This window comes from Phycodurus eques, chromosome 7, assembly GCF_024500275.1.
Source record: "Phycodurus eques isolate BA_2022a chromosome 7, UOR_Pequ_1.1, whole genome shotgun sequence".
Lineage (NCBI taxonomy): Eukaryota > Metazoa > Chordata > Actinopteri > Syngnathiformes > Syngnathidae > Phycodurus > Phycodurus eques.
The window spans coordinates 9,705,052-9,718,305 of record NC_084531.1 but is presented as its reverse complement, the minus strand read 5'-3'; the positions used below and the strand labels follow the sequence as shown (position 1 = coordinate 9,718,305).

Below are 13,254 nucleotides of genomic sequence, written 5' to 3'. Positions count from 1 at the left end.
TTCGCTGACTCCAACATCACACACTAGGGCACCACATCTTAAAGCCACAGACACTGAAAGTCAAAAGGTATTATATGGTGTGGAACATGATGACGGAGACCTCAAGTGGACAAGAAAAATAACTTCAACTTACATGCATATTTTGTCGTTCAATAATGCAAAATAAATTTTTAGCTCGCAGAGATAATTGGTAGAATAAACGATTCTCAAAATATTCGATAGCTGCAGCCCTACCACAAACACAATAATACTTATGGTTAAATTAAATACTTTTAAAATGAATACTGCATGTTGTAGAATTTTAAATTCAATTTAAAATGTATTCCATTCTAGCTCATGTAGCAGTTGCTGAGTGTAAGTAAATATTGAAGAAAATTAAAAAACTGTTTCTTGTAATCAGAGAATCAATTCTGCAATATCACAAATGGGCATGTGTCCTTGCCAGCACCAAGAGCAAAAAACACAACTCGTTCAAGAAGGTAACCAAAATGTGAAAAACTTTGTGATAAACTGAAAGTCTAACTTAACGTGATCTTGAGCAAAATAAAATTTCCTGAGAAGAAAGTGAGCAATAACACCATCAATGAAACACATGCAGGGTGGATTCTATTTAAAAAGCCAAGGCAGTAAAGTGCACATGATGGACCATTTGTTTCTTGGTACACAATTTGACAAAGTGAACCACAAGAAGACCACAGATAGGAGTCTGCAAATGCCACGTCGCACTGTTACAGATAGTCTCTCAATAAAGCCTGCAAACCAGGCAAAAACATATGATAAATAATAAATGATCTGGGAAAGCTGATAGCTCCGAGGAGAATGCTGTGTGTTGGTGATTAAGCGAGAACGCGTGAATGAATGTGTGAGGCAAGTGCAACTCCAGCTCTCACTGGCATTGTATGGCTTCATGTTGCATGAATATTCATTCCCGAAGCCTATCATCTCTACAAAGAGCATCATTAATTCAATACAATCACTTCATTAGGAATGCTCAGAGTGAGAGTCTTCATCAGCATTTGCTCTTATCCATCAATACATGAAAGTTTAAACGGCCTACAATCTGGTCCAAAAAAATTCAGACTCGTTCAGTAGTGCACATAATGGGGATTAGCTCCTGTCGTGTAGGTTTATTGTCTCTAGTCAATAAAGAACTTCAACATACAGTAAATTCAGAGGGCAATTACCCATTCATTAACTGGACCAAATCTCATTGGCAGGAGGAGTGGTTTAACAGCTTTCCTGTCAATCAAACCACCTACATTAACATCTACATTACCTACAACTGCAGATGATCACAATGTACTGTTGATATAAAAAGTCTACACAATGACAGGTTTTTGTGATTTAAAAAATGAGACAACGATCATCATTTAAAAACCTGTTCCACTAATAATGTGATCTATAATCTGTACAACTCAATTGATTTTTTTTAAAATATTTTGAGTGGGGAAGTATAAATAAAGAAGTGAGATAATGAGGTTGCACAAGTGAAAACACCCTCAAATAATTGGGAATCATGCTGTGTTCAGAAAAAAACAATCAATTTCAAACTCATATTAAATGGCAGTCAGAAAACACATGCCAATATTTAAAGTGCATCTGATTAACTCCAAATACAGCAAATATCAGCTGTTCTATTATTGTTTTCCTGACTTTTTTTTTGTTGCTTTATATCAGAAGCCTGAAGGTTTTGTGCTAACACTAACTGCTATTTCAAACGGTTCATACTTCTTAACACCATAGCTAAGGCTCTAATTCCAGCTGAAGAAAAAAAGCCCCAGAGCTGCCACCACCATACTTCACTGTGGGTAGGCAGAGGTTTAATTGAACAATGACAAAATCTCCTTTTTGGCAATAATTCCAAAAGGTATGTTTGGCGCAAACATAGCAATGCTTATCCCCAAAAGAACAGCATGCATATGGAGAAGCATGATGGTCGCAGCATCATGGTTTAGGGGAGTTTTTTTTCCCAGCTGCATTTAGGGCATCAAACCAGGTGGAAGGAATTATGAACAGTTCAAATTATGTTCACTGAAATTATCCATAGGTGTGAATGAATGTGCGTGTGAATGCTTTGTCTATACCCGCGTTCAAATCCGGCCTCGCCTGTGTGGAGTTTGCATGTTCTCCCCGTGCCTGCTTGGGTTTTCTCCAGGTACTCCAGTTTTCGCCCACATCCCAAAAACAATGCTTGGTAGCTTAATTGAAGACTCTAAATTGCCCATAGGTGTGAATGTGAGTGTGAATCGTTTGTTTATATGTGCCCTGCGATTGGCTGGCGAAAAGTTCGGTGTACTCCGCCTCTCGCCTAGAGTCAGCTTGGATAGGCTCCAGCATGCTCGCGACCCTAGTGAGGATAAGCAGTATAGAAAATGGATGGATGGATGGATTAATATGGTGATCTTGAAGACCTTTTTGAACTGGCTAAAAATAAAACTTATGTTCTATGAACAATAAAATTAACCCACTGGTGGGTGAGATATAATTATACCAGAGCTGCCAACCTATAGAAATTCACTTCCAGAAAAATTTGTCCAAATTTGTCTGAATTTCTATCCATCCATCCTTTTTCTTTACCCCTTATCCTCACTAGGGTCGCGGGCTGCTGGAGCCTATCCCAACTATCTTCAGGCGGGAGGCGGGGTACACCCTGAACCAGTCTCCAGCCACATAGAAACAAACAACCATTCACACTCACATACACATACACACCTACGGGGAATTGAGTCTTCAATCAAACTACCACACGTTTTTGGGATGTGGGAGGAAACCCACCCAGGCACGGGGTGAACATGCAAACTCCACACAAGTGGGGCCGGGATTTGAACCCCGGTCCCCAAAACTGTGAGGCAGATGTGCTAATCAGTCGTCCACTGTGCCGGCCTGAATTTCTATATTTTATTTTATTTTATTTGTTTCAAGAACATTCATGCGGGACAGTTATTGCAGTATATTATGTAATATGCTAAAACAAATTCTGCATACTGTTCAATTGTACAACATAATTATGAAATCGATAATCGTAATCGTTAATAAATTATGGCTTAAATATTTGTTACTGCATCAACCTTGTAATGGCGGATGCAGTTGCAGCCTGAATCAAGGTATATGAGATTACAACGTGCCATCATCAAAAATATGTCTACGGATTAATGAGCTTTTACCAATTATTTTTCCAACCATGGTTAAAAAAAATTTTTTTTTAAATAAATAAAAAATGAAAATCAGATTACCGTAATCAGATCTCAGGTCAAAATTAAAACTCAGCACTCTATGTTGTCACCAAACAAATAACATTGCTGATTGATTGGATTGGATAGTTTATGCATGGACAACAGTTTAGATTACTACAAATGTCTTCTCTTGCATTCTATTCGTTATTTGTATTTAAGTGTATATTTCAGCGGCACGGTGGACAACTAGTGAGCACACCTGCCTCACAGTTCCGAGTACCGGGGTTCAAATCCCGGCCCCGCCTGTGTGGAGTTCGCATATTCTCCCCGTGCCTGCGTGGGTTTTCTCCGGGTACTTCAGTTTCCACCCATCCATCCATCCATTTTCTGAGCCGCTTCTCCTCACTCGGGTCGCGGGCATGCTGGAGCCTATCCCAGCTGTCATCGGGCAGGAGGCGGGGTACACCCTGAACTGGTTGCCAGCCAATCGCAGGGCACATACAAACAGACAACCATTCGCACTCACATGCACACCTACGGGCAATTTAGAGTCTCCAATTCATGCATGTTTTTTGGGATGTGGGAGGAAACCGGAGTGCCCGGAGAAAACCCACGCAGGCACGGGGAGAACATGCAAACTCCACACAGGCGGGGACGGGGATTGAACCCGGCTCCTCAGAACTGTGAGGCTGACGCTCTAACCAGTCGGCCACCGTGCCGCCCAGTTTCCACCCACATTCCAAAAACATGCGTGGTAGGTTGACTGAAGACTCTCAAGTGCCCGTAGGTCTGAATGTGAGTGCGAATGGTTGCTTGTTTATATGTGCCCTGCGATTGGCTGGTGACCAGTTCAGGGTGTACACCGCCTCTCACCCGAAGATAGCTGGGATAGGCTCCAGCACGCCCGTGACCCTAGTGCGGATAAGCGGTACAGAAAATGGATGGATGGATATACATTTCATTGTGGGACTAATAAAGGTAATCTTATAATAGCGTGCCGCACCGAGCATTCCCTGGAAGTTCCCAAACAGTGGAAAGCAGGGAGGATAGGTGAATTTTCAAAATGGATGCGCCGTTTCTTTTGTTTTGTTTTTACAATATAGTGTTTATTTCATTGAATTGATTTATGACATTTGTACTGGCCAGCATCTGAAGTGTCTTGCTGGCCCGACACAATGCCATACTGGCCGATGTAGCCAATATAACTCACTGTAGTAGTCTCGCCACGCTGCACTATTTCCATATCTGTTGTTGACCAATACTGCCCACTCATGCCAGAGTAGAGTCTGCACCACTTGCACACTGACTGAGGAGTATCTGCAACATCTGCACAATCAACATTGTCCCAGATTATCACACTACTAGTCACTTTAAACTGCATACATTCCTTGAAGTCTCGGCACCCTTTGCACAATGATCATTGCAACGGACTATTATTAGTCATTCAAACTGCTCTAAGTGCTAGATGACTGCATCTTTTTGCACAATTGTCAAAAAAATAAATAAATTTGTACCGGCATTACCAGATAACTGTTGACTGTTTTTGTCAATGTCTTTATGTCTCAAAAGTGTTCTCTGTCAATTGACTGTCTGTTGTCGTACTTGAACGGCTCAAACAACTGGAGACAAATTCCTTGTGTGTTTTTTTTACATACTTGGCAAATAAAGATGAATATCATTCTGATTCTGATATCTGGAACATTCAGTGTTAAAGTCAGTGTTCAGTGATTTCCATCAGAAAATACGGACAATCTGTAACATTTGACAGCTCTGTTATACCTACTCGAGCAAAGCAACACAGGGTACAGAATTGAAAAAAGATACATCAAGGCCAAAAAATGCAAACCACTGTATTACTTAGTGCTAATCTTTTTGGCATAATTCAAAAATATGCCAACAATCAGGGTTCCTCTGTGGGGTTTGGCGGAAACATTCTTATCTTCCCCTTGCTTCCAGTTACCGCTCTGCCACTTTCATCTAACATTCGAGCTGACCAGTGGGTACATTAAATCCGATTCACAGCGGAATCAAATTCATTTCTGTGACTGTAAGCCTTGACTGATGCTTTAATCGTAGCGGTAGTCCAGAGGGACCTACTCGTTTGTCCTACACCACTCATTTAGTAGATTCAGACTTGACTTGAGGGCTGAAGTAGCTAAAATCCTCATCTTTCCTCTCAGCATTTGTCGCCACTTCATATTTCAGAGGTTGGCGCAATGAAACAAACACATTCTATAAATATTAGCTCACTGCTTTCGGGCTGCCTCCCGCCACCACACACATGATAGTATAGCATCTCATTCTCTTCAGCTCTCATTGGTAATTATAGATTTCCCCTTCAGAGAACAGTTTAAAGGCTGTGCTCACATTACACGACTATTAAAACCTAAATTCCCACAGTGAAACTGGAAAACGCAAGACACAGCCACTCCAAGGAAATTATTTGAAAGACGTCAGACAAAATTACATTGATTTTAAAAAAAACAAACAAAGAAAGACGGTTATGATACTAAATCATTGCAACTTGTAGCTGAAACTCACTTGGCGCAGACTTTTGATCTTTCCCAGAAGTGGGACTCTTTCACTTTGAACCAGGGAAAGATTCGCTCCATTTGCTGAAACAGAACATTCAACACTGATGATTCCTTGAACTAGCATTGGGCACTTCAGAGAGAATATAAATGAATAAATATCACATTTTGTTATGATGAAACAAAGTATATAACGCATCACTAACTGCGCTATTTTGGAGGATTAGACAGCCTTGTTTGAATATTTGTGACGCAGCAGTTCTTACCCGGATGAAGTAAGACTTGACCATGATGTTGGCCTTCCTGCTCTCAGGCTGACCACCGTCACTGTTGATTGCAGTTTGAATGATTCGCACAACGTCGTCACTGAACGCCAACTGAAAGAAAGAATGGGCACAACTAAAGTGCATTTGATTTACGAGTTTAATTCGATCCGTGGCCACGGTCGTAACTGTTAACATTCATATCTCCAATCAGCTTTCCCCATTGCAATGAATGCAAATTCCATTCATCTGTTCCAGTCTGCCATAAAATACTTTTTAGAAGGTTTTTTAATTTAAAACATTTTAAAAAATTAACTCAACAGTCTTGTACTTATTCAAACATACAGTAACAACATAATTAAATAGAATGTAAAGAATTAAACTGTTTATGCATCCATTGTGAGGCTCCTTGTGGCGTGTGCTCCTTGGTCACCAGGGTAAAGTATAATACATTCATATGTACTGTACATACACGAAGAAGACGGTCACAACTGCCCAGCAACCAGCAGTAATATAGTAGTTGTTTTTCACAGAGGATCTAGAATAGGTGACTGTTAGTATTGGTCTATCGTCTGTCTAGATGTGTTGCTACACCGTTTGTGTTCAAATATCCGTTGCTTAAATTGTTATAACACCCTCACATTGATGCTGGTTTTGTTAGCTCATCAATGTTTTTTTTGCATAGTGTGTTAGCATTACGATAGCGGACTTGCGTAAAAAAAAGGTTATGTGGGGTTTGGTTAAAGACGCGTGTAATTCCCTTTGTTATGCGTTTAGTTTTACAGTAAATTTCAAAATAGGGATGGCAATAAACATCTTGAAGCAAGCAGTCAAGCTCTTTTTTGAATAATTGTTCACTGCTTGTTGTGAAGTTTGCAACTGGTAAGTCAAACACTCAAGAGAGAAAATCCGGCAAGCAACAGCTTGTATCTCAAAAAAACTTGTAAAGTGGGACACTCGTCAATCGAGGCACCACTATATAATATTCTCTTGAATTATATTATTAATTCCTTTTTGTTGGTTACAAAAGATGATTAAAATACTTAAAGGACCTATAGCGTCCAGATTAGAGCTGCACGTTATTGTAAAAACATTACTTTTTTATTTTTATCTTTAAACCTGCGATATATATTGCATTTGAAATAACACAGGACAAGTGATGAGAAAGTTCATTTTCTACAGAAACTAGTTCAAAGTTCAGTTTATCGTTCCAAAAATTAACGAGTTCAGTTCATAGTTCAAAATTCTGAACTAAGTTCACCGGTCCAAAAACAAACTAGTTCATAGTTCATAGGACAATGATAACTTTGCATTCTTCGCAGCTCTGGCTGACTATATTAACAAAATAATGTATCCATTCTAATATTACAAAACAAACTCCATATTATCACACTGTGATCGTAGTATATTTTAACTAAAGCATTCTGATATCAATAATCATTTTCATAGTAATACATTTTTACAGTTATGTACTGTCTTACAAAAGAACACATTCACTCCTATTTTTGCAGTGTCACTGAATGCACCTCGCACACTCACGCAGGTGCCACACGTACTTTCCTAGTTTCATTCTGAAGAGCGAAATAGGAAATGCAACAGTTGTACATTCTTTCCCATGTCCTCATCCATAGTTATCATTCAAGGAGATAAGTATACAACACTGTGGGCTGCTCCATGTGCTGTTTGAAGTATTATAATTTACTGTAACATGGGTGCTAATTTTATTAGCATGTCCAAACAGGTTCCTCCTTTTAATATTACAGTCGATTCACTGAATATTACAGTACACCAACATCCCAGGAGACTATTGCGCACACGTAGATCAGAGTCACGATGCTCAAACAAAATACCGTGCGGCCCTAGTTTAGATGGTTCATATTTCACTAACAAGTGCTCAAGAAAATAAAACTGGCTGGCATTTTCAATAATATCAATACGTTTTGGAGCAATCAAGTATATGCACAAACTACGGTCATGCTCACCATTATTGGCACCCATGTCGGCACCCACCCCAGTTTGAGAACTAAAAGTAGAATAGCTTCTGAAGAAAATGAATCAAGTTAAACAGCATTTTTCTAATCGAGAACTTGTGTTTGATACAAAAGAGAAAATGATAAACAATATTTTATGGACAGATCCAACAAAAATATAACTTTTTGCCAATGCATACAAACAGTATGTTTCCAGACGGCGCAATGAAACCTTTAAGGAAAAGAACACCTTGCCAGCAGTCAAGCATGGTGGAGGATCCATAATGCTGTGGGGCTGTTTTGCTACATCTGGTACTGGAGGCCTTGACTATATCACAGGTATCATGAAATAAGAAAATTATCAAGAGATTTTAGAGCGAAGTGTCTTACCCAGTGTAAGAAAACTTGGTTTGAGGCGAAGATCATAGGTCCTCCAGCAAGACAAAGACCCAAATCACAGATCCATAAGCACACGCGAATGGTTGCAAAGGGAAAAAAAATTACTGTTTTAAGATGGCCAGCAATAAGTCCTGATCTCAATCCAATTGAAAATCTTTGGGGGGAGCTGAAAGCTGCCATTGGGGAAAAAAATCCTGCAAATGTTCAAGAGCTTGAAAGGAAGAGTGGGCGAAAATACCAAGTGAAAAAGCTTATAGATGGATACAAGAAATGTTTGGAGGCTGTCATCGATGCCAGAGTGTGCAACCAAATATTGAGGGGTGCCAATATTGCTGCACATGCTGTTTTCTGTTTTATTTTTCTTTGAAATTACAACATCGAAGTTGAATCAAAATGTATTTGTTAAATTACTTTGGACCTCCAATTAAAAGATCCTGATGATATAAGTTTAGTACATCTTCATTTATTTCTGAAGATATTCCACAGGTTATGTAAAAAATAAAGGGATGCCAATAATGGTGAGGACGACTGTACTTCAGCGTTCGGCAAAACGGGTCTAAGCACTTCCTCCTGCTTCGGTTGAATGGCGAAGGGGGCTGTGACAAAGCAACCGTAGGCACTTTAAAACACTTAACACAAAACAACACAGTACAAAGGCTCAATCTCTTACTGTATGAAGTGATGGGAAACCCATAGATTTTTGATCATATTTAAGATTTTTGATCATATTTAATGGAATAATGTAGTTGATTATTTATTTAAACTCTTTTTCTGGCCACTATATATTTAATTTGTTGGTACTTTTTTGTTTGAAAAACAACCAAATCATTTAGGGAGGTTTAAGAATATTTGGGGGGGGACTTAAGCCCCCTTAAACTAGGCCTAACGAGACTACTGCTGACTCTAATAATGTATGTGTACTAAAACTGCACAAGTCATCACTAGCAGCTTTAAAAAAGAAGCATACGTACCACAGACTTGTAGCTGCCCTTATCCATCTTCTTCTCCACAGACTCCAGGTCTGCAGGGGAGTCACTAGGAGTTGCAGTAGAAGCTTCAGTTAGGACTGGAGGGTCTGGGCCCTCGGGGGAGCGACGAGATGGAAGACTCTCTTCAGTCTCAGGGTTGAGCTCGGGAGGTTTCACCGCCTACCCCAAAAGAGTAAGGGTTGTATGTTGAGAGTAGGGCTAATGTTTTGTTTGCTGTTGCTTTGACTACCTGGGAAATTTGCATCACCATTTATTACTTCTACCAAGCAGGAAATAGAGACGTTGTTTTGTAGATATGTCGAATGGTTACTTAGTTTACACATTAACTACATACACTGGAACTTCTAAAATCGAATGGCCTCAAGGTTGTACAATTTAAATTTAGACAAAAAAATATTTAAAAGTCTGACGACCTGTCAAGTGTGACCTGAGCATATCTTGCAAGACCTCCGACTTTGGCATATCGCAAGACTTCTTGTATACTTGTCTTCTAAAGGACAAGTGCGCTTTGCTTATTTGCTTTTTGTAATGCCATAGCAAAAGAGTACCATTGATGGATGTGATGACAACCATAAAACCAGATATGCAACTTAATACACTGTAGGAAAACTGTAGAGAAGTCTGCACAGTTTGTAAATATTTTATGACAACAGTCAGACCCTGGAATGGATTAATTCAATGTTTACTATTCCCGATGGGGAAAGTTATATTCAATCTCCGCAGGGATGGAAAACACCACAAATGTTCCACCACAAAAGAGTTCCACAAAATGTTGTCGAGGGATGGTACATTTATTTCACGACAGCTTCATCTTGTGGGTGTCTGCCTCACTTGAGCCTAATGCAGGCAGACTTTAACCATGAAGAGTGAAAATAAATTAGAGGAACTTAAATTTAATGAACCCAGAAACAAGGGTCTTCGGATTTAACAGACAGAATGCACTATCCTCGCGGCTCATGAAAGCGACACTGATTCGCCACTGTGGCACAACAACTTTCTCCCACCAGCACGCCAGTATGACCCTTCCCAAGCACCAGCAATCATGGCACTTTCATGACAGCTTTAGACCATCACAGCAATGTTTAAAGGTAAGTTTGTGGAAGGTTACATTTATTTACAATAATTTGGGGAAAAAAGGACTTCAAATTAAAATGAAATAAAATTATGGTTTTAACAAACAACCCCCAACCCCTATTAGTCTGTTACGATGAAGTTCCACTGAAATTTATTTTCACTTTTCATGGTTACAGTCTGCCTGCATTGGGGCTAAGTGACACAGAGACCCATAAGCTGAAGATGTTATGAAATAAAGCTTGCTCGGAGAGCACCCACTTGCTTGCTCGGAGAGCACCCACTGTAATGTGCCCTACTGCCACCTACAGGACAGGAGTGGAAAAACTATCACTCTGAAGCTAATAAGCTGTCAAACAAAGGAGCATGTTTAGGATTAGTGAAGGTCTGTGCTTTACTGAGCGCGATTGTGCATGTGTTTATCAATAAAGCAGCATCATATTAAGGTACCAGCGGTTGATAAGCTAATGGACCTTTTTATAATGTCTGTAAACAATGGGTGCTAGGGCCTCCCGCTGACCTGAACTGAAAATCATGACAAAAACGTATTCTGTTTTGAGTTGAGTCTGCAGATAGTCCTCAAAAGGTTTAGGGTTTTTTTCAATATCTTCAATAAATTTATCTGCTGATATGTAAAACACAGCTAATGTTCTGTCTCACTTTTAAGTGGTTTTCCTTGTGTAACATCTTTTCGGCTGTCACTTCATATATTCAAACTAAAGCGGTAGAGAAGAAGGCAAAAATTCTTACTCAAGCCATTTACCCTGTTTTCTCAATCACGCAGCCTTGGTCAAATCACATGCAAGGGTTTGTTTTCAAGTGGTGAAATGAGAGTTTTTGCCACACAGAAGTACTGTACATCTATACGTCTATAGGAATAAACAAATTAACAGTCTGTGTTTCTAACCTGGCCAACTGGTTAGAGCGTCTGCCTCACAGTTCTGAGGACCGGGGTTCAATCCCCGGCCCCGCCTGTGTGGAGTTTGCATGTTCTCCCCGTGCCTGCATGGGTTTTCTCCGGGCACTCCGGTTTCCTCCCACATCCCAAAAACATGCGTGGTAGGTTAATTGACAACTCTAAATTTCCCGTAGGTGTGAAAGTGAGTGTTGTTTATTTGTATGTGCCCTGCGATTGGCTGGCAACCAGTTCAGGGTGTACCCCGCCTCCTGCCCGATGACAGCTGGGATAGGCTCCAGCACGTCCGCGACCCTAGTGAGGAGAAGCGGCTCAGAAAATGGATGGATGGATGTTTCTAACCTGTCTGTAGCGTAGTAGGTGAGCGGAGGTGTTTGAGTTGAGCAGTGCAGTGAGGATGTAGCGAATGCGGCCCTGGAGCTCCCCTTCCAGCGCCGTCCGCCACTCAGCCGGTTGGCAATCTGTACATTTGGTACACGTGTAGGCAACACTCTCTGGCAGCTTTGACAGCAGCTCATACATTTCATCTGATGGAAAGTGGAAGATAACTGGTCAATATCCTGCCCATTATTGGTATTATCTTTCAACAACTCATCAATGTGACGACACTTGCGGAGCAGCCTGTCAACATGCGCTGACAAGTGACAGCGCAAAGCGAGGTGTGATGAGCGTGTGAATATACAATAAACAATCTATAGTCTTCCACCTGGCATTTTTTAAGGCTTATACCAACCTGTCAGGCTCTCACACTTGGTATGAACCCAACGGTTGCAGCGTCCACACTTCATCGTCTTGCTCTCCTGGTCGTCATCATTGTAGCACTTATTGCAAAGTGGGCAAGGGTTCCCTGTGATAAGGAATAAAAAAGTGAGACTATTTGTAATCAAATATCAGCCTTTTTTCAGCTCAATAAACAAAACCTCCATGTTGTCAAAGACGAGCCTGCCCTTACTTGTGCTTAACTTATTCACTGCCATGGACATATACAGTACATTTGTCAGCTGGAATCCAGCCATATATTGCCACCAACATATTGTATACATTTGTAAAATAAGTTTTTTTTTTAACGGGTAGGCGTGGAAAAGGGTCTCACCCAGCCTGTCTGTGAAATGCAGGTTGAACCACTGTAATGACTAACACACCCTGTGGATGGCGGTATTGCATCACGTCGGATTTGAGAACAGCACAGCTTTTGAGGATAAAATAAAGATAAGGGGGTGAGACTCGGTTTGCCCCATCGATTATCAGGCAGAGACATTTTCGGACTATGTATGGTATAAAGAGAGTATTGGTCGCGGCACGTAGGAGAAAGTGTGTGTCGCGACCGTGAGAAAACATGATGCAGTTCACGTTGTGAATGACGAACGGCATGCAAAAAATTTAGCGATAAATAAATTATCACTTTGCCATCAAAAGCCCTTTCTCAGTTGTATTTCTATTTATAGTTTTAGGTCACAAAAGCAAAACATAGTGTAAAACTCACTGTTTTGCTTGAAATATTTATTTCACAAAAAGCTAGTTTTCTCTGCTTTTTCATTGGAAACCGGCATTTTGGGTGAAACCAAACCATCTTCTACTGATGATTACTAAAGAATGCAAAAAGCCAGAAAAAATATATATAATTTCTGGTGAAAAAAGAGAGTCTACTTTCTTGTGGTCGGTTCCGTGCTGACGTATATTGCCACAGAACACTATTCTTTGGGTCTTTAAAGATCAGTCAAAATGCATTAAAACACCTGGCAGTGAATGAGTTAATATTATTTGCTACTGTTTGTATTTGTGTATGTACAGGTATTGATTTTTGGATCTTTATTGTTCTTATCAGTTTTGTTGTAACATGCTTCAACAACTAAATGTCCACTTTCTGGATGAATAAAGGTTTATCAAATCCAATCAGTTGTGACTCAGAGTTGTGACCTCATCTAACCCTGGTCATCATGTG

At 40.2% G+C, this 13,254-nt stretch overlaps 1 protein-coding gene across 4 annotated transcripts in view; it reads right to left on the bottom strand.

Annotated features, from left to right (window-relative positions):
* kmt2a (lysine (K)-specific methyltransferase 2A) overlaps nt 1-13,254 on the bottom strand; it is a 74,790-nt gene that overhangs the window by 28,231 nt on the left and 33,305 nt on the right. For all 4 annotated transcript variants that reach the window (XM_061682634.1, XM_061682636.1, XM_061682635.1 and 1 more), the window contains 5 exons: nt 12,046-12,159; nt 11,655-11,839; nt 9,308-9,484; nt 5,971-6,081; nt 5,715-5,788 (listed from right to left, as the gene is read on the bottom strand). In XM_061682634.1, coding sequence (XP_061538618.1) covers nt 5,715-5,788; nt 5,971-6,081; nt 9,308-9,484; nt 11,655-11,839; nt 12,046-12,159 — 661 coding nt within the window. The remainder of the gene's footprint in view (nt 1-5,714; nt 5,789-5,970; nt 6,082-9,307; nt 9,485-11,654; nt 11,840-12,045; nt 12,160-13,254) is intronic.